General features: G+C 43.4%; 1 protein-coding gene across 2 annotated transcripts in view; it reads left to right on the plus strand.

Moving 5' to 3' along the window:
- Positions 1 to 20,784, plus strand: part of SCN1B (sodium voltage-gated channel beta subunit 1) — a 71,366-nt gene that overhangs the window by 42,287 nt on the left and 8,295 nt on the right. The window contains exons 3-6 of one of the 2 annotated variants that reach the window (XM_077456440.1): positions 13,259 to 13,425; positions 17,272 to 17,509; positions 19,017 to 19,158; positions 20,033 to 20,136. In XM_077456440.1, the coding sequence (XP_077312566.1) occupies positions 13,259 to 13,425; positions 17,272 to 17,509; positions 19,017 to 19,158; positions 20,033 to 20,099 (614 nt within the window). In that variant the 3' untranslated portion in view covers positions 20,100 to 20,136. The remainder of the gene's footprint in view (positions 1 to 13,258; positions 13,426 to 17,271; positions 17,510 to 19,016; positions 19,159 to 20,032; positions 20,137 to 20,784) is intronic. The other variant, XM_077456439.1, reaches the window with a different exon arrangement.

The raw sequence follows: 20,784 nt of genomic DNA on the forward strand, positions 1-20,784 counted from the left end.
TGGATGTAGATGATATTTGCTTATCCGGGAGGTTAGCTTCAATGACTCTGTAATTGGCTCATCACATAAAGTTGCAGCCTGGATACAATGTATATATTTAAAGTGACTCAATCAGAACAATTCCCTTCCCGACGCGTTTCATTAAAGAAGTCTTTGTGCTCTTGAACTGTATTGTGAAAACAACACATCCCTTGCTTATGTCGAGCTGATAATTACGGAGGTTAATACACGGCAAGCGGCGCATAAACCGCAAATTAATTAGCCGACTTTGAAGGCGCAAACAAAGCTTGGCGGGCAAATGTCACCCTCTGATGCGCCACACTGTATCGTGTATGGAGATGAAAAGGCGCTCAGTCCTCCATAGTAAGTGTTTTATTGCTGGATATTAAATTGATGGAAGCGGGATTAGAGAGTAAGCCGAGCGAAGATCGGCAAACAGCTCATCAGGCAAGAAAGCTGCTCCGCGTTTGTATTTTTGCCCATCCAGTCCTGGGATTTGCTCAGCTCTGCCAGGCCAGTCTGGCAAGGGATTCGATCCTTTTTTTTTTTTCTCTCGCAGTTTCACTTTCACTTACAGGTCTAATCCCCAATCTGTGACTGGGCAGTGAAAAGAGAAGCAGCAGACTAATGAGCTTGTCTCAGTCACTCTGCTCTCTAGACATGTGTGATTCGTTTAGTTCCGAGATCGGAATTCGGACTCATTTTTTTCGTTATTCGGAAATTCGGATGTAACAATAGTAGCGAATTTCCGAAATAATGAAACTAAATTTTGGACGAAATCTGAATCGAATTCAATTGAATTTCGGAATTAAATAAAATAGAATAGAAAATAAAGGAATAGAATAGAAAAGAATGAAATAGAAAAAAAAAAAGAATAGAATAGATTAAAACAGAACAGAATAGAAAATAAAAGAATAAAAAAAAGGAGTAGAAAATAAAAGAATATAATAGACTAAAAATAAGAGAGTAAAACAGAACAAAACAGAATAGAAAAAAAAGAACAGAATACGATAAAATAGAAAATAAAAGAATAGAATAGAAAAGAATAGTAGGTTAAAACAGAACAGAATAGAAAAATAAAGGAATAGAAAAAAAAAAGAATAGAAAAAAAAGGAGTAGAAAATAAAAGAATAGAATAGAAAAGAATAGTAGGTTAAAACAGAACAGAATAGAAAAATAAAGGAATAGAAAAAAAAAAAGAATAGAAAAAAAAGGAGTAGAAAATAAAATAATACAATAGACTAGAAAAGAATAGAGTAAAACCGAAAAAAATAGAATAGAAAAAAAAAAGAACAGGATAAGATAAAATAGAAAATAAAGGAATAGAATAGAATAAAAAAAAAGAATAAAACAGAAAGTATTCAACCATCGTCTGAATATTCGAATTTCAAATAGAATGCATTTGAATAGAAAAAAAAAAGAATAGAATAGAAAAAAATAAAAGAGTAGAATAAAAAAATTAGAAAGAAAGCTTCTTCCGAAATTGGACCTTTGAATAGAACAAATGCGTATTCAAATGGAATAAATATGAATTTGATTAGAATAGAAAATAATAGAATAGATAATAAAATATAAAAACAAAGGAATAAAATAGACTGAATAAAACCATTTCCAAAAATCTGAACAGAATAAATTTGAATAGAATAGAACAAAAATAGATTAGAAATAGAACATAAAAAAGAATAGAATAAAAGAGAAAAGAATGGAATAGAACAAAATAGGAAAAAAGACAATAGAATAGAACATAATAAAATAGAAATAACATTACCATCTTCCAAAATTCTAATTTCAATAGAATAAAATCAGAATTTGAATAGAATAGAAAAGAATAGAATATAAAATAAAATAATAGCATAGAAAAGAACAGCATAGAAAAAATAATAAAATAGAAAGAGTATAACTTTCTTCCAAAATCCAAATTTTGAATAAAATTAATTCAGATTCGAATGGAATAAATTTGAATTTGAATAGAATAGAAAATAATAGAATAGAATAGAAAATAAAAGAATTGAATAGAATAGAAATGAAAAAAACAATAGAATAGAATAGACTAAATATAATCACTTCCCAAAATTTTAATAGAATAAATTAGAATTTGAATAGAATAGGAAAGAAAAGGTTAGAATAGAATAGAACAGAATAGAAAATAATAGAATAGAATAACATGGAAAGAATATAACCATCTTCCAAAATTCAAATTCCAAATAGAATAAGTTTGATTTTAAATGGAATTAAATTCCAATTAGAATGGAATGGTACTATAATTCGAAATGGATTCAAATTTTCAGAATTCAGTCAAATTGAAATCAATTCGACCAAATTCGGAAAATTCGATTTGATTAGAATTTTAATAATAAACGAATTCCGAAAATGAATTAACAAATTTAACAAATATAACTAAATGAATTTATGTAGATAACAAATTCGAAACTAAACAAATTAGTTTCATTCCCCATTCGTCTGTCCTGCTCTCTCCTCCTATCAGCATGTGGAAACTCTGTGCGTCTCTGCAAGTTCCCATAGAACAGTGCTCTCCAAACTGCAAACCTTTGCTTGCCTTTATGTAGCCCTTGGAGCACTATTACCCCCCACTGATACCAATGATGGGGCACTATTCCTCCCACTGATACCAATGATGGGGCACTATTCCCCCCCCCACTGATACCAATGATGGGACACTATTCCTCCCACTGATACCAATGATGGGGCACTATTCCTCCCACTGATACCAATGATGGGGCACTATTCCTCCCACTGATACCAATGATGGGGCACTATTCCTCCCACTGATACCAATGATGGGGCACTATTCCTCCCACTCACACCAATGATGGGGCACCATTCCTTCCACTGATACCAATGATGGGGCACTATTCCTCCCACTGATACCAATGATGGGGCACTATTCCTCCCACTCACACCAATGATGGGGCACTATTCCTTCCACTGACACCAATGATGGGGCACTATTCCTCCCACTCACACCAGTGATGGGGCACTGTTCTTCCCACTCACACCAATGATGGGGCACTATTACTCCCACTGATACCAATGATGGGGCACAATTCCTCCCACTGATAGCAATGATGGGGCACTATTCCTTCCACTGACACCAATGATGGGGCACTATTCCTTCCACTGACACCAATGATGGGGCACTATTCCTTCCACTGACACCAATGATGGGGCACTATTCCTTCCACTTACACCAATGATGGGGCACTATTCTTCCCACTCACACCAATGATGGGGCACTATTACTCCCACTGATACCAATGATGGGGCACTATTCCTCCCACTCACACCAATGATGGGGCACAATTCCTCCCACTGATAGCAATGATGGGGCACTATTCCTTACACTGACACCAATGATGGGGCACTATTCCTCCCACTGATACCAATGATGGGGCACTATTCCTTCCACTGATACCAATGATGGGGCACTATTCCTCCCACTCACACAAGTGATGGGGCACTATTACTCCCACTGATACCAATGATGGGGCACTATTCCTCCCACTGACACCAATTATGGGGCACTATTCCTCCCACTGACACCAATGATGGGGCACTATGATTGGGTACTATTCCAGTAAACCGGCCCTTTTCTTAGAAGTTTGGACACCCCTGCCATAGAGCAGCAGACATCTCCTCCAGATCCTACACATCCCACCGCATCTCTGCCACTGCGCTACATTGGCGAGGATTCTGAAAGCAAAGTGTCATTTATTGTGTATATGGAAGTTTATTTATGTATAATGTAAGTTATTATTATTATTCTTTTTATTATTGTTTTATTTAAAAAGAATCCAATTGCGTCAGAGGGGATGGGGGAGGGGATGGGGAGGGGGGAGGGGCTTATTCCCGGGTGAAATGCCTTTCCTTGTCCTCCATCACACATGGAGCGGCGGCGGACCATCCCACCTCCGGCCAATCACTAATGCTTATTCCTGGAACCCTCCTAGAGACGTCTCTCTATTCCTGACAGTTCATCTTCCCATGGGATTGCAGAAGCCAATGCTCCCTGCAGCCAATCACGCGCAAGCCTTCCTGTCCTGAGGTGGGGGGGGGGGGGGGGGGAGTCAGGGGGTAAAAATTGACGGCTTCTGAGTCAAGAAATAATATGACATGTAGTGTCATCATAGCAACGCCATAGCAACGGCTGGTGGATATAAACCCCGAAGACGTGACATTTACATCGCCAAAGCTCATTAGGCTCAATTCACAAAACATCTATAAAGAGATCTTTAGTTATAGCCATGTGACCGGCGTTTTCAAATCTTATTGGCTATAACGGAAAATACGTGTTTTTTTTTTTTTTATCTTTATCCTTGTGTGTTAGCTTTGTGAATTGTGCCAATTGTAATCTACACTCACCGGCCACTTTATTCAGCCCCCCCCCCCCTGCTAATAATGGTTTGGCCCACTTTTGCCTTCATTCTTGGTGGCGTAGATACAACAAGGTGTTGGACACGTTCCTGCAGATTTGTCGGCTGCACATTCATGATGCCAATCTCCCGTTCCACCACATCCCAAATGTGCTCTATTGGAGGAGATGTGGTGAGTGTGGAGGCCATTGGAGGGACAGGGACCTCATTGTCCAGTGGTGAGATGATTGGAGCTTTGTGACATGGGGCATTATCCTGCTGGAAGGAGCCACCAGAAGATGGGGACACTGTAGTCATAAAGGGATGGACATGGTCAGCAACAATACTCAGGTAGTCCGTGGTGTTTAAACGATGGTCCATTGGTACTAAGGGGCCCAAAGTGTGCCAAGAAAATATCCCCCCCACACCATTACACCCCCACCACCAGCCTGAACCGGTGATACCCCATCCCCCACACCATTACACCCCCACCACCACCAGCCTGAACCGGTGATACCCCATCCCCCACACCATTACACCCCCGCCACCAGCCTGAACCGGTGATACCCCATCCCCCACACCATTACACCCCCACCACCAGCCTGAACCGGTGATACCCCATCCCCCACACCATTACACCCCCGCCACCAGCCTGAACCGGTGATACCCCATCACCCACACCATTACACCCCCACCACCAGCAGCCTGAACCGGTGATACCCCATCCCCCCACACCATTACACCCCCACCACCACCAGCCTGAACTGGTGATACCCCATCCCCCACACCATTACACCCCCACCACCACCAGCCTGAACCGGTGATACCCCATGCCCCACACCATTACACCCCCACCACCAGCAGCCTGAACCGGTGATACCCCATCCCCCACACCATTACACCCCCACCACCACCAGCCTGAACCGGTGATACCCCATCCCCCACACCATTACACCCCCGCCACCAGCCTGAACCGGTGATACCCCATCCCCCACACCATTACACCCCCACCACCAGCCTGAACTGGTGATACCCCATCCCCCACACCATTACACCCCCACCACCACCAGCCTGAACCGGTGATACCCCATCCCCCACACCATTACACCCCCGCCACCAGCCTGAACCGGTGATACTCCATCCCCCCACACCATTACACCCCCACCACCACCAGCTTGAACCGGTGATACCCCATCCCCCACACCATTACACCCCCACCACCAGCAGCCTGAACCGGTGATACCCCATCCCCCCACACCATTACACCCCCACCACCACCAGCTTGAACCGGTGATACCCCATCCCCCACACCATTACACCCCCACCACCACCAGCCTGAACCGGTGATACCCCATCCCCCACACCATTGTACCCCCACCACCACCAGCCTGAACCGGTGATACCCCATCCCCCACACCATTACACCCCCACCACCACCAGCCTGAACCGGTGATACCCCATCCCCCACACCATTGTACCCCCACCACCACCAGCCTGAACCGGTGATACCCCATCCCCCCACACCATTACACCCCCACCACCACCAGCTTGAACCGGTGATACCCCATCCCCCACACCATTACACCCCCACCACCACCAGCCTGAACCGGTGATACCCCATCCCCCACACCATTACACCCCCACCACCACCAGCCTGAACCGGTAATACCCCATCCCCCACACCATTGTACCCCCACCACCACCAGCCTGAACCGGTGATACCCCATCCCCCACACCATTACACCCCCACCACCACCAGCCTGAACCGGTAATACCCCATCCCCCACACCATTACACCCCCACCACCACCACCAGCCTGAACCAGTGATACCCCATCCCCCACACCATTACACCCCCACCACCAGCCTGAACCGGTGATACCCCATCCCCCACACCATTACACCCCCGCCACCAGCCTGAACCGGTGATACAAGGCAGGATGGATCCATGCGCCAAATACTGACCCCACCATCTGAACGTCACAGCTGAAATCCAGACTCATCAGACCAGGCAACGTTTTTTCCAATCTTCTATTGCCCAAATTTTGGTGATCCTGTGTAGCCTCGGTTTCCTGTTCTTATCTGAAAGGAGTGGCACCCGGTGTGGTCTTCTGCTGCTGTAGCCCATCTGCTTCAAGGTGCGATGTGTTGCGTGCTCAGAGATAGTATTCTGCATACCTTGGGTGTAAGAGAGGTTATTTGAGTTACTGTTGTCTATCATCTGGAACCATCTGCCCCATTCTCCTCTGACATCAACAAGACATTTCCCTCCACACAACTGGATATTTTCTCTTTTTCCCACCATTCTCTGTAAACCCAGAGAGATGGTTGTGTGTGAAAATCCCAGAAATACTCAGACCAGCCCGTCTGCCACCAACAACCACGCCACGTTCAAAGTCACCAAAATCCCATTTCTTCCCCCATTCCGTGGCTCGGTTTGAACCTCAGCAAGTCGTCTTCACCATGTCTAGATGCCTAAATGCATTGAGTTGCTGCCATGTGATTGGCTGATTAGCAATTTATGCTACCCAAGCAACTGAACAGGTGTACCTACTAAAGTGACCGGTGAGTGTATATAACCTGCAATCCCCGTGCTATTCAAACCACCCAACAAGGTGCTACCCAACTTTAAAAAAAAAAAAAAAAAAAAAAAAACAGAGTTGTTGCCACTCATTTGTGCGATCACAACACAAATAGAACATACATATAAAATTACGGAGCGGACGCAACACGTCAGGCGGGCGGCACGTTGTGACGTCACCGCACTGGGCGGAGCTTATGCCCCATCTTGGATTTTGCTTGTCGAGCTTTATAAAGAAGACCATTGTATGTAAACCTTGATATGCTTTAAAAAGTTGCACTGCAGGGGATAAATGTCCATTTAGGTCACAACAAAAAGGACTAGGGTTGGTGTCACCTGGTGTGGTAAAAGATAGTGTCACCCCCCCCCCCCCCCCACCACCACCACCTCCTGCCGGCCGATTCGGTAAAACATGACATCACCGATACCAAATACCAACCCACTCCCACCCCCCTCCCCGGTTTGATAAAACATGGTGTCACCCCTACCCCCTCCCCTGATTTAGTAAAACAAGTTGTCACCCCCTCTGTCACGTTTCGCCCACACCCCCATAGCGTCACCACTGCTTACTTAAAGCGGGAGTTCCGCCGTTTTTTTTTTTTTTAAAAGCCAGCAGCTACAAATACTGCAGCTGCTGACTTTTAAAATAATGACACTTACCCGCCCAGCGCGCCCGCGATGTCACCACCCGAAGCCGATCTCTCGATCGTCTCTCGGGTGCTGCCGCTGCCATCTTGGGTATGGGAATCAGGAAGTGGAGCCTTTCGGCTTCATTTCCCGGTTCCCTACTGCACATGCGCGAATCGCGCTGCGCAATAAGGATGGTCCCCGCTGTCTCTGGGATCCGTGTGTTTCCCAGCAGGCAGCGGGGCACTTTCGGAAAGGGGCGTAGATTCTGCGGAAAGGGGCGTGCCTTCTGCAGAATCTACGCCGGAAGTGGGTGCAGATACCTGTACTGTACAGGTACCTGCACCCCCTCCCCCCTAAAAGGTGCCAATTGTGGCGCCAGAGGGGGGCAGGATTCCAATGAGCGGAAGGTCCACTTTAGGGTGGAGCCCCGCTTTAATCCTTTGCTCTTGCAGGCTCCACTCAGCCTCTTCCCTAAGGCACCCCATTGGTTGCAGGCCCTCTGACGTCATCAAGTACAATGCAGGGCCGGTATTCAGCCCTCTTGTCCAAGGTGCCCCACGCACTGGCAGGGCAGGCACTACCCTCTATGGTGGACACCGCTCAGTACTCTGGGGACCTACAACGGCTACCTAGGCACCTACACTGCCTGCTCTTTACTGCAGGGCCCCCAACCCTTACTATGACCATGTCTACTGACCAGTTAGGGTAACTACACCGGACACTCCTGTACCCCTACCCTACAACCCCCACAACAAAGGCATGGTCCACAATTGTCACCATCAGGAAACCTGTCCCCAAGAACTGCCATGACGCCATCACTGAAGTGTGCATGTAGACAGGAGGTGGTTGCAAAGAGGATGCAGGCGATCAGCAGCACTGAGATGTAACAAAGACAAAACAATTTCTTTATTATGAACAAAGCTTTAGCAAACTAACTGCAGCTGCAAGGCGCTGGCCATGGAGGAGTTAAAATGTAAGCCTTTCCATTAAGGGATGTCTTCCTCGAGTTGTGAGTTCTCAGCCAGGCAAAACTTCCATTAAAAGGCTGTTGGTTGAGAAGGGCTGCTGGAGCCCGAGGGGCCCTCAGACGCTGCCTCAGCACACAGCTTCTTCCCATTACACGCTTTAGTGCTGAACATCCGCTTTTTTTTCCCCCCAACTGTAAAGATGTCTGCACGCCCGATATATAATTTATACTCAAGACGCAACAATGGAGGCGCTAACACCAAACATGGAGCCTTCATGTAAAGGTCCCAAAACCAACCAATATTTGATTGTGTAAAGCTGGCCCACCAATAGAGCAATAAGGTTCATAGCTGTAAAGCAGGAGTCTCAAACTGGCGGCCCTCCAGCTGTTGCAAAACTACAAGTCCCATGAGGCATTGTAAGGCTGACAGTTAAGAGCATGACTCCCAAAGGCAGAGGCATGATGGGACGTGTAGTTTTGCAACAGCTGGAGGGCCGCCAGTTTGAGACCCCTGCTGTAAAGGTTTACAAAGCCTACAGTACAATATATGGATATGGCGGGTCGAGTCAGCCACCCCGGGACATATCTTCACCACCAAGTAGCTAATATGGGCACCATGTATATTACATAGTAACTGGAAAGTTTACAAGTTCCACATCCATAGAAATAACAAGATGTATAGATTATTGATTACAGCAATACACAACCTAGGGGTCTTTTACTGAGTGTCTAAAGATTCTACTGAGTGCCTGGGGTCTTCAATTGGGTAACTGGGGTATTCTACTGAGAGATCCAGGTCTTCTACTGAGTGCCTGACTCTTCTATTGAGTTCCCAGGTCTTCCATTGAGTTCCGTGGGTCTTCTACTGACTGGCCAGGGTCTTCTACTGAGTGCTCCAGGTCTTTTACCGAGTTCCCCAAGTCTTCTACTCAGTGCCCGGTCTTCCATTGAGTTTCTACTAAGAGCCACAGGTCTTCTACAGAGTGCCCGGGTCTTCTACTGAGTATGTGGATCTTCTACTGAGTTCTACAGGTCTTCTACTAAGTGCCCCAAGTCTTGTACTGATTGCCTGGGTCTTCCATTTAGTTTTTTTGGGTCTTCTACTGAGTGCCTTGGGTCTTCTACTGAGTGCCTTGGGTCTTCTATTGAGTGCCCGGGGGCTTCTACTGAGTGCCTTGGGTCTTCTACTGAGTGCCCGGGGTCTTCTACTGAGTGCCTTGGGTCTTCTACTGAGTGCCCGGGGTCTTCTACTGAGTGCCTTGGGTCTTCTACTGAGTGCCTTGGGTCTTCTACTGAGTGTGTGGATCTTCTAATGAGTGCTCCAGGTCTTCTACTGAGTGCCTGAAATCTTCTACTGAGTTCCCCAAGTCTTCTACTCAGTGTTCGGGTTCCATTGAGTTTCTTGGGTCTTCTACTAAGAGCCACAGATCTTCTACGGAGTGCTCTTGTGTCTTCTACTGAGTGTGTGGATCTTCTACTGAGTTCTTCAGGTCTTCAACTAAGTGCCCCAAGTTTTGTACTGATTGCCCGGGTCCACAATACTGAGTGTGTGGATCTTCTACTGAGTGCTCCAGGTCTTCTACTGAGTGCCCCGAGTCTTGTACTGAGTGCCTGGGTCTTCCATTTAGTTCTTTGGGTCTTTTACTAAGAGCCACAGGTCTTCTACTGAGTGTGTGGATCTTCTACTGAGTGTTCCAGGTCTTCTACTGAGTGCTGCAGGTCTTCTACGGAGTGCACCAAATTCTCTACTGAGTGCCCGGTCTTCCATTTAGTTCCTTGGGTCTTCTACTAAGGGCCACAGGTCTTCTACTGAGTGTGTGGATCTTCTACTGAGTTCTTCAGGTCTTCTACTAAATGCCCCAAGTTTTGTACTGATTGCCCTGGTCTTCCATTTAGTTCCTTGGTTCTTCTACTGAGATCCACAGCTTTTCTACTGAGTGCCCGGGTCTTCCATTGAGTTTCTTGGGTTTTCTACTAAGAGCCACAGGTCTTCTACTGAGTGCCTGGGGTCTTCTACTGAGTGTGTGGATATTCTACTGAGTGTGTGGATCTTCTACTGAGTGCTGCAGGTCTTCTACTGAGTGCTGCAGGTCTTCTACTGAGTGCTGCAGGTCTTCTACGGAGTGCACCAAGTGTTCTACTGAGTGCCTGGTCTTCCATTTAGTTCCTTGGGTCTTCTACTAAGAGCCACAGGTCTTCTACTGAGTGCTCTTGGGTCTCCTACTGAGTGTGTGGATCTTCTACCAAGTGCCCCAAGTCTTGTACTGATTGCCCGGGTCCATTGAGTTTCTTGGGTCTTCTACTAAGAGCCACAGGTCTTCTACTCAGTGCCTGGGGTCTTCTACTGAGTGTATGGATCTTCTACTGAGTGCCCGGGTCTTCCATTGAGTTCCTTGGGTTTTCCACTGAGTGCCTGGGGTCTTCTACTAGGTGTATGGCTCTTATACTTTTCACATATTTATTTGTAAAAAAAAAAATGTAAAACCATTTATCATTTTCCTTCCACTTCACAATTATGTGGCACTTTGTGTTGGTCAATCACATAAAATCCCAATAAAATCCATTTATGTTTTTGGAAGTAACATGACAAAATGTGGACAATTCCAAGGGGTATGAATACTTTTTCAAGGCACTGTAGATGTTGACTGTACTTCGGCCCCTCAGCTTAGTGACGTCCTCCTTGTCCACGGACTTGAAGCTCTGATCTTGCTGTAAAGCACAGGATGACTCGAAGCTGTTTAATTATTTAGGATCCGGGGGGGGGGGAGGGGGCAGGATGGAGCTGAGCAGTAAACAATCTATGGAAGGCACCATAAACGCATGCAAGCTTTGCAGGATGCGGGCGCCTTACCCACATGCTTTTTATGCCATTTATCCGTGATTTTAAAGGTCCGGCATCGGCATATCTGTAATCTGTGCATATTCTGCGTTACTCTTTACAGTTTGTCTAAAATGTGTATTTATTTTCTCTGGATGATGCCTGAACAAAGATGGTGCCATCCTTCTGGAGAGAAAAGCAGATTAAAGTGGTTGTAAACCTCAGTCGTGAAATATGAACAACGCACATCCCTCTATAGTGGGTACTTGTCTCAATCCGGAGAGCTAACTGTCATTTCTGTCTGCTGCCTCCTTCCTCTGCTATCAGCATGAGTCACTTCTGACAAGTTTTCCTGACACCAAGAGGTAGAAAGGTGACAGGGGAGGGATCTCCAGCACACAGCCTGTGATTGACAGCCTCGGCTCTGCTCCTGTGTGCTGTGTGAAGGTGACAAATGAGGAATCTCCAGCACACAGCCCATGATTGACAGCCTCTGCTCTGTTCCTATGGGCTGTGTGAATGTGACAGGGTTTGGATCCCCAGCACACAGCCCGTGATTGACAGCCTCGGTTCTCTTCCTGCGTGCTGTGTGAAAGTAACTGGGGAGGGATCTCCAGCACACAGCCCATGATTGACAGGCTCTGCTCTGTTCCTATGTGCTGTGTGAATGTGACAAATGAGGGATCTCCAGCACACAGCCTGTGATTGACAGCCTCGGCTCTCTTCCTGTGTGCTGTGTAAATGTGACAGGATTGGGATCTCCATCACACAGCCTGTGATTGACAGCCTCCGTTCTCTTCCTGCATGCTGTGTGAGAGTAACTGGGGAGGGATCTTCAGCACACAGCCTGTGATTGACAGCCTTGGCTCTGTTCCTGTGTGCTGTGTAAATGTGACAGGATTGGGATCTCCATCACACAGCCTGTGATTGACAGCCTCCGTTCTCTTCCTGCATGCTGTGTGAGAGTAACTGGGGAGGGATCTTCAGCACACAGCCTGTGATTGACAGCCTTGGCTCTGTTCCTGTGTGCTATGTAAAGGTGACAGGGTTGGGATCTCCAGCACACAGCCCATGATTGACATCCTCGGTTCTCTTCCTGCATGCTGTGTGAAAGTACCTGGGGAGGGATCTCCAGCACACAGCCTGTGATTGACAGCCTTGGCTCTGTTCCTGTGTGCTATGTAAATGTGGCAGGGTTGGGATCTCCAGCACACAGCCCGTGATTGACAGCCTCGGCTCTTATCCTGTGTGCTGTGTGAGAGTAACTGGGGAGGAATCTCCAGCACACAGCCTGTGATTGACAGCCTCGGCTCTGTTCCTGTGTGCTATGTAAATGTGGCAGTGTTGGGATCTCCGGCACACAGCCCGTGATTGACAGCCTCGGCTCTTATCCTGTGTGCTGTGTGAAGGTGACATGAGAGGGTGTTCCAGGGGGGTGTCCCTTCCCTCTAATCAGCTCTCACAGAGCTCTGCAGAATGTAACTTCTCCCCCCCCCCCTGCTTTCTGAAAGCTCAGACAAGCTGTATAAATTCCTTACTTTGAATGGTTTCAGAGAAGAGAGAGCCCCAGATAAACAGGTACAACTTATGTAGGAGGATTTCTTTTTCATCTCTGTGTATCACCTAAGGCCAGTCACTTGCATGTAAGGGTTTACAACCACTCTAAGGGCATGCCAGGGGGGTGTGGTGTGATCCCCGTGAGAGGTAATAAATATCCAGAAGTGTTACAATGACACATTAGTTATTATGTTGCACTGACCATGAACACATCTGATGACAGGTCCTCTTTAACTGCGATCCCCGCTACAATATAGAAAACGCATGTCATCTGCTCTTGTGAACCTGTACTTGCTGCTGTTTGTAACCCCTTCCTCTCTGTCTCTTGTCCTCTAGCGCCCCCCTGCTGGACAGGCTGTGTAGAGGTAGAATCGGAAACAGAAGCCGTGGTAGGCCATGAATTTAAGATCCGGTGTATCTCCTGTAAGAAGAGAGGCGAGACGGTCGCCAAAACCTTCACCCAATGGTTCTTCAAAGGGGAGGGCATGGAAAACTTTGACGAGGTGAGCTCACGCCGGGTTAAAGTATATGCTTGTACAAAAAAAAAATGTAAAAAATATTAAAAAAATATAATTACAAAATAAATTAAGAAAAACAGTTTAATTATTGAATAAGGGGCTAAAATATATGCCTGGGAATTTTTTTTTTTTTAATGACTTAAAAAATATACTTAAAAAAGAAACAAAAAAAAGACAGTTTATGTCACATGATTCCATCCTTAAACCAACAACCCCCCCCCACGCCTGTGAGTGGGAAGGCGTTTAAAAAAATATTAATAATAATAATAATTACTCAGGATTAAAATATATGCCTGGGAACATTTTTAATTTTCTTTTTTTAAATATACAAATTTCTAAAAAAAAATGTTTAAATATATTTAAGACAATTTAAAAAAATAGTCAGTTTATGTCACATGACTGAGAAGTCCATCAGCCAACCCCCCCATCCCCCCCCCCCCCCCCGTCTTAAGACGCTGTGAGTGGGCAGGCACTTAACAAAATATGGGAAATTGGAAAAAAAAGTTTAAAATATATTTCTCTGAGGTTAAAGTATATTCCTGCAAAATTAAAAAAAAAATGTAAATATTTGTAAAAATATATTTTAAAAAAACTTTAAATTATTTATTCTGCGGGAAGGTAGGAAGGGGATAATGTATATGTCTGGGGGGGGGGGGGGAATATGTATATATTTTAAATATATATTTAAAAATGTTTACAAAACAGTTGCATTCTTAAATAAGGGGTTAAAGTAAATTCCTGGGAAATTTTAAAAAAAAGTAAATATATTTAAAAAAATATATAAAAAAAAACTGTTTAGTTATTTACTCTGGATGCTGGGAGCAGGCAGGAAGGGGATAAAAAATTATATATATATTTATATATTTTAAAAAATATATTTAAAAATGTTTCAGAAAATGTAACAAAAAAAAAAAAGTCAAAATATATTTTTAAAAATGTTTAAAAAAAATGTTTAATTATTTACTGGGGGGTTAAAGTATATTCCTAGGAAATGTAAAAAAAAAAAAAAGAAATGAAATATATTTAAATATATATCTATATATATATCTATATATATATATATATATATATATATATATATATATATATATATATATATATATATAAACTATTTAGTTAATTAGGGGATGCTGCAGGCAAGCAGGAAGGGGATAATGTATATACCTTGGGGAAAAACTAAATATAAATATATATAAAATATATATTTAAAAATGTTTAAGAAAACCAGTTGTTTTCTTGAATAAGGGGTTAAAATATATTCCTGGGAACTTAAAAAAAAAAAAGTTTAAAATATATTTAAAGATATATATATATAAAAAAAACGGTTTAGTTATTTACTCAGAGGATGCTGGGGGCAGGCAGGAAGGGGCTAACAGATATGCCTTGGGAAAAAAATTATTTATATATATATATATATATATATATATATATAATATATATTTAAAAATTTTAAGAAAACCAGTTGCTTTCTTGAATAAGGGGTTAAAGTATATTCCTGGGAAATTAAAAACATTTTTTTTAAATATATTTAAAAATAGATATAAAAAAACTGATTAGTTATTTACTCAGGGGATGCTGGGGGCAGGCCGGAAGGGGATAACGTATATGCCTTGGGAAAAATATATATATATATTTATATTCAAAAAATATATTTAAAAATGTTTTAGAAAAGCAGTTGCATTATTGAATAAGGGGTTAAAGTATATGCCTGGGAAATGTAAAAAAAAAAAAGTCAAAATATATTTTTTTAAATGTTTAAAAAAAATGTTTAATTATTTACTCGGGGGTTAAAGTATATTCCTGGAAAATTAAAAAAAAAAAAAAAAAAATATATATATATATATATATATATATATATATATATATATATATATATATATATATATTTAAAAATATATATTTAAAAAAAAAAACAGTTTAATTATGTACTCAGCTGTAATATGCCTAGGAAAATGTTTTAAAAATATTTTAAAAAAATTTATTTGAAAAAGTTAAATTTAGTCACCTGATTGAGAATTTCATCCTTAAACCCCCCCAGGAAATGAGGTGGGTTCTTTTGGACTTGCTGTAGCTTCTAATGCACAATGTGAGAAGCTCACAGTGTGCAGTGAAATCAGAGGAAGCCATTTCAGTACCGGAGAGGAGCCGGTACAACTGTATAAGACTGAAGGGAAGTCAGGAGTTCCTCTTTAAGGAAAGGTCTGGGAATTATCTATGCGGAGATGAGGAGCTCCGACACTCTTCTCCGTAGCCGACAGCCATACAGAACATCAAAGATATTCTGGCAGCTCTGCGCTCCTTGCAAACCCTGACAGATTATCACACGCATGTGAGACGCATAAATATTCCAACACTTATTTTTCACTTTTTTATTATGTGATAAATCTATTAATAACGCTGGCTGCTATGGAGGGGGGAGAAGATGACATTTCTGCCGAGAAATTCCCAGTGAATTTGGCCTTTTTATTGGCAATTAATAGGGAATATGGTGAGAGATTTCCCCTCACTTCCTGTCCCAGTGACACCACGACAATAAATCAGAAGGTATGGGTGTCACTGGGGCAGGAAGACCCAGTGAGTAAAATAAACCTAAAAAAAGTTATTTTGTTGCAGTGTTTGTTCCCATTGGAGAGATATCCCCCTCATCTGACCCCTTCACCTGGATAGAAAGAGAGGAGATTTTCTCTCATTTCCTGTCCGACACCTAGATAGAAAAAGGGAAGATTTGCCCTCATTTCCTGTTCTGTCTGACACCCCTCATCTGATAGAAAGAGAGGAGATGTTTCTCTCATTTCCTGTCTGTCACCTGGATAGAAATAGAGGAAATTTTTGCAAATTTTCTGTCTGTCACCTGGATAGAAAGAGAGGAGATTTTTCTCTAATTTCATGTCCGTCACCTGGATAGAAAAAGGGAAGATTTGCCCTCATTTCCTGTTCTGTCTGACACCCCTCATCTGATAGAAAGAGAGGAGATGTTTCTCTCATTTCCTGTCTGTCACCTGGATAGAAAAAGGGAAGATTTTCATTCATTTCCTGTCCTGCCTGACCCCCTTCACCTGGATAGAAAGAGAGGAGATTTCCTCTCATTTCCTGTTCTGCCTGACACCTGCCACTTGGATAGAAAGAGAGGAGATGTTTCTCTCATTTCCTGTCTGTCACCTGGATAGAAAAAGGGAAGATTTTCTCTCATTTCCTGTCCTGCCTGACACCAGTCACTTGGACAGACACTTCCTGTTCTGTCAGCTTTCACCTGGTTAGAAAGTAGGGACATTTTTCTTCACTTGCTGTTCTGATACCCTTCACCTGGATAGAAAGCGGTGAGATTTCTACTTACTTCCTGTTCCCTCTCACCTGACACTCCTTCCTGATAGATGACTATGACGTGTTACCTCCAGGGGTGGGGTTGGGGTGGGGGGTTGGGGGAATTGTGCATACCTACCAACTTTTTGAGATGGGATTGAGGGACACCTATAAGCAAAAGTATGCAGGCATAGGACACACCCCTTGCCACGCCCCCTTAAAGGAGAATTGTGCAAAAAAAAAAAAAAAACAAGATTGGTTAAACCCACAAGGGCTTTTTTTCCACTACTATTCCTTTATATTGGCTTTTGGGATTTACAAATGCAGCAATTTAGAAATCAGATGAAAGTTGTAGCGCTGGGAAACACGTTTCGATATTTATATACAACTATATAGACCGAAATGAGTGACAAATAAGAAGGGATGAGGGACAGAGGGACATTGCTCCAAAACCGGGACAGACCCTCCGAATCCGGGACAGTTGGGAGGTATGGAAATGTGTAATGAATTCGTTGTCTTCTCGTGGGGCAGATCCTCATCTACCAATGGCCGAAACCGCAAGTCCTGGATCAGCGCTTCGATGGGCGGCTAAAATGGAACGGGAGCGCCCACTCGGAAGACTTGCAGGACATGTCCGTCGTCATCACCAACGTCACCCACGAACACCAGGGGGAGTACATGTGCCGGGTCAACCGTACGCTGACCTTCGAGAGTCACGACTACAACACCAACGTCACCAAATTCATCCAGGTGACGGTGGTGGACAAAGGTGAGCCATAAGGGGGAGACCAATCCTCGGAGAGGACATTATGGGGGGTCCATGCCTAGATACAAATACTGTATCCACTTGCCGATCTTCTAGCTGGAAAAATACATCATGTTTTTACACCGGAATGCCGGGGGTTAGGGCCGCAGCTAGATGCCATAAGCATTTTCAGCAGGCGATTATTTTTCCTGCTAAAAGTGGTCCAAGTGGCTGATTAGCCTCTGGATCACTTTTAGGGGCGGTCGCCCTCCCACTGCTTTTTGTTGGTTCTCAGGCTTACCTGGCTCATTGGCAAAGCCTGAGAACTGATCTGACGGTGGTGGCAGCTGGCCATAGAGATAAGCAGAGGAAGGATGGTCTCTGCTCATCTCTATGACCTAGGAGGCCTGGAGCAATGTCATTTTATTTATTTATTTCAGTTATTTATATAGTGCCATCAATTTATGCAGTGCTTTACATATACATTCACATCAGTCCCTACCCTCAAGGAGCTTACAATCTAAGGTCCCTAACTCACATTCATACATACTAGGGACAATTTAGACAGGATCCAATTAACCTACCAGCATGTCTTTGGAGTGTGGGAGGAAACCGGAGTAAACCCACGCAGGCACAGGGAGAACATGCAAACTCCAGGCAGGTAGTGTCGTGGTTGGGATTCAAACCACCGACCCTTCTTACCGCTAGGCGAAAGTGCTATCCACTACACCACTGTGCCACCCTTGACTTCTGGTCCACGGATGATGTAAGCAAGGCCATTTTTTTTTTTGATCCGATCCTTTCCATTGTAGAGGAGAGAGGTGGGGGTCTCCATAAAGAGGACCTGTCATGCTTTAATGTCGTCACAAGAGGTGTTTACATTTCTTGTGACAGCAATAAAAGTGATACAAAAAATAACACACATTAATGAAAAAAATATGTAAACACACATTTTTTTTATTATTACAAATGTTTAGTAATATTAATAAAAATAATAAATATATATACTAAGAAGCAGTTTAAAAATAAAAAAATTCATGTACTAAAATAAATTTAAATATTTTTTCCTTCACCCTTGCTGGGTATGGAGACGAGTGTGGGGAAGATGGCCCCCCACCGGTCACCTTAGGCAGTCTTCAAGGGATCCCACATCCATAGAAAATTCAGTTACATCAGCATCAGGTGCTTGATAGCTGCTGATCCAAGACTGATACATTTTTATGAATGCGAGCCTATCAACGGAGTCTGTGGACAGGCGCACTCTACGATCCGTTACACAGCACTAAATGTGCATTCAGAAAGAACCCTGATGCAGGGCGGAGACGATGTCAAAACGTCACTCTCTCTTAAAGGGCCTTTTTTTTTTAATTACAATTTTTTTTTTTATTGCTTTTTAGTGTAAATATGAGATCTGAGGTCTTTTTGACCCCCCAGATCTCATATTTAAGAGGTCCTGTCATGCTTTTTTTTTCTTATCCTGATGCTGGATCCAAAAATTTCTAAAGAGCTTCTATTTTTTTCCCCCACTTAGCCAACAGAGACATGGCTTCCATCGTGTCGGAGATCATGATGTACGTCCTCATCGTGGTGCTGACAATATGGCTCGTGGTGGAAATGATATATTGTTACCGCAAGATCGCCGCAGCCGGGGAGGAGACAGTATTGGAAAATGCGTGAGTATACCCTAAAAACCCAAAAATAAAGGTGATGAGAAATTGTTAAAAAGAAAGCTGGCTTCCAGGCAAGATGAAATACAGCTGCCAAAAGACTTGCATTTCATCCAGTCCTAAAATGTACACAGCACTGCTACACAGCACAGCCCTTTTTATTTGGCAGAGCTGGAGACCTGATTTTCCCCCGGCTGTAATTAAGTGACAGTTACAGGTCTCGCCCCTCCTTCAGCCTTTGACTGGACAGTGATAGAAGGAGAGATGAGCTCATTGTCACTCTGCTCTCCCCTCCTATCAGCATGCCCCTTGCTAGCAGATTAAATACAGGGACTTACACTGCTTGCATAAAAAAGGCTTTGATGTTTGTATTTTTTTTATCTCTCTTTAATTCAGCTTAAGAGAAATGTACATGCTGAAAATTCTTCTTTAAACATTAGTTGCAGCAAGACACAACCAGACGACTCGCATTTATAGGAGTTCAGCAAAGGCTCCTATGTAATTCTCTGCTTTCCTATAGAGGTGCCATCGGGGAAATAGTTTTGTTAAAACAGACTTGCACATATGCTGAAAATTCTGCGTATATTTATTTCTATATTTTTCACATATCTATCCAGCCTTGTATATTAATGGCTTTGGGATGGTTCAATGCAGAGACTATATACTGTATATACAACAAAGTCCACTGTACAGTACCTAACCGTTTGTATCTGGTGCCATCTAGTGGATAAAAGCAATATTGCAGCCTAGAGCCCTGGCCTGTAATACATTTCATCTTGTGCTGACAGGGCAGTTGTATGCCTTTATTTAGATACAGTGTAACATTTCTAATGTTTTTTTTTAATTTAATGTAATTTTTAATTTTTTTTATTTTGAGCAGCTCAGACTACTTAGCAATAACATCGGAGAGTAAAGACAACTGTCTGGGGGTGCAAGCACAGGAATAGCTGAACCGCAAAGACTCAGGGCATCCCGGTAAGGACTGTAAGTGTTGAAGTCACTAAGACAGAGGCTCACCCTTTCCTTTCCCTTTTCCTTTCCCTTCCTTTCTTTCTGTCTGCCTTTTCATTTACTTTTCCTTCTGTCTTTTCGTTTCCTTTCCTCTCTCTTTTCCTTTCATTTTATTTTCCTCCTCACTCTCTCTTTTCCTTTCCCTTCCTTCTCTCTCTTCCTTTCCTTTCCTTTCCTTCTGTCTGTCTTTTCCTTTACTTTCCCTTCCCTCTTTCCTTTTCCTTTCATTTCCTTTCCTTTTCTTTTCCCCCTCACTCTCTCTTTTCCTTTCCTTTCCTTCTCTCTCTCCTTTCCCTTTCTCTCTCTTTTATTTTCCCTTTCCTTCCCATCCCCCCTCTCTCTCTTTTTCTTTACTTTCATTCTCTCTCTCTCTTCATTTACTTTCCTTTTTCTTTCCCTTTCCTTTCCCCTTTCCTTATCTCTCTCTGTTTTCCTTTCCTTTCTCTCTCCTTTCCGTTCCTTTTATTTCCCTCTCTCTCTCTCTCTCTCTCTTTTCCTTTCCTTCTCTCTCTCTCTTTTCCTTTCCTTCTCTCTCTCTTTTCCTTCCCATCCCTTCTCTCACTCTTTTCATTTCCTTTCCTTCCCCTCTCTTTCTACTTTCCTTTGCTTTCCTTCTCTCTC

This window comes from Lithobates pipiens, unplaced genomic scaffold (assembly GCF_037356315.1).
Source record: "Lithobates pipiens isolate NorthernLeopardFrog02 unplaced genomic scaffold, aLitPip1_a1.2 Scaffold_27, whole genome shotgun sequence".
Lineage (NCBI taxonomy): Eukaryota > Metazoa > Chordata > Amphibia > Anura > Ranidae > Lithobates > Lithobates pipiens.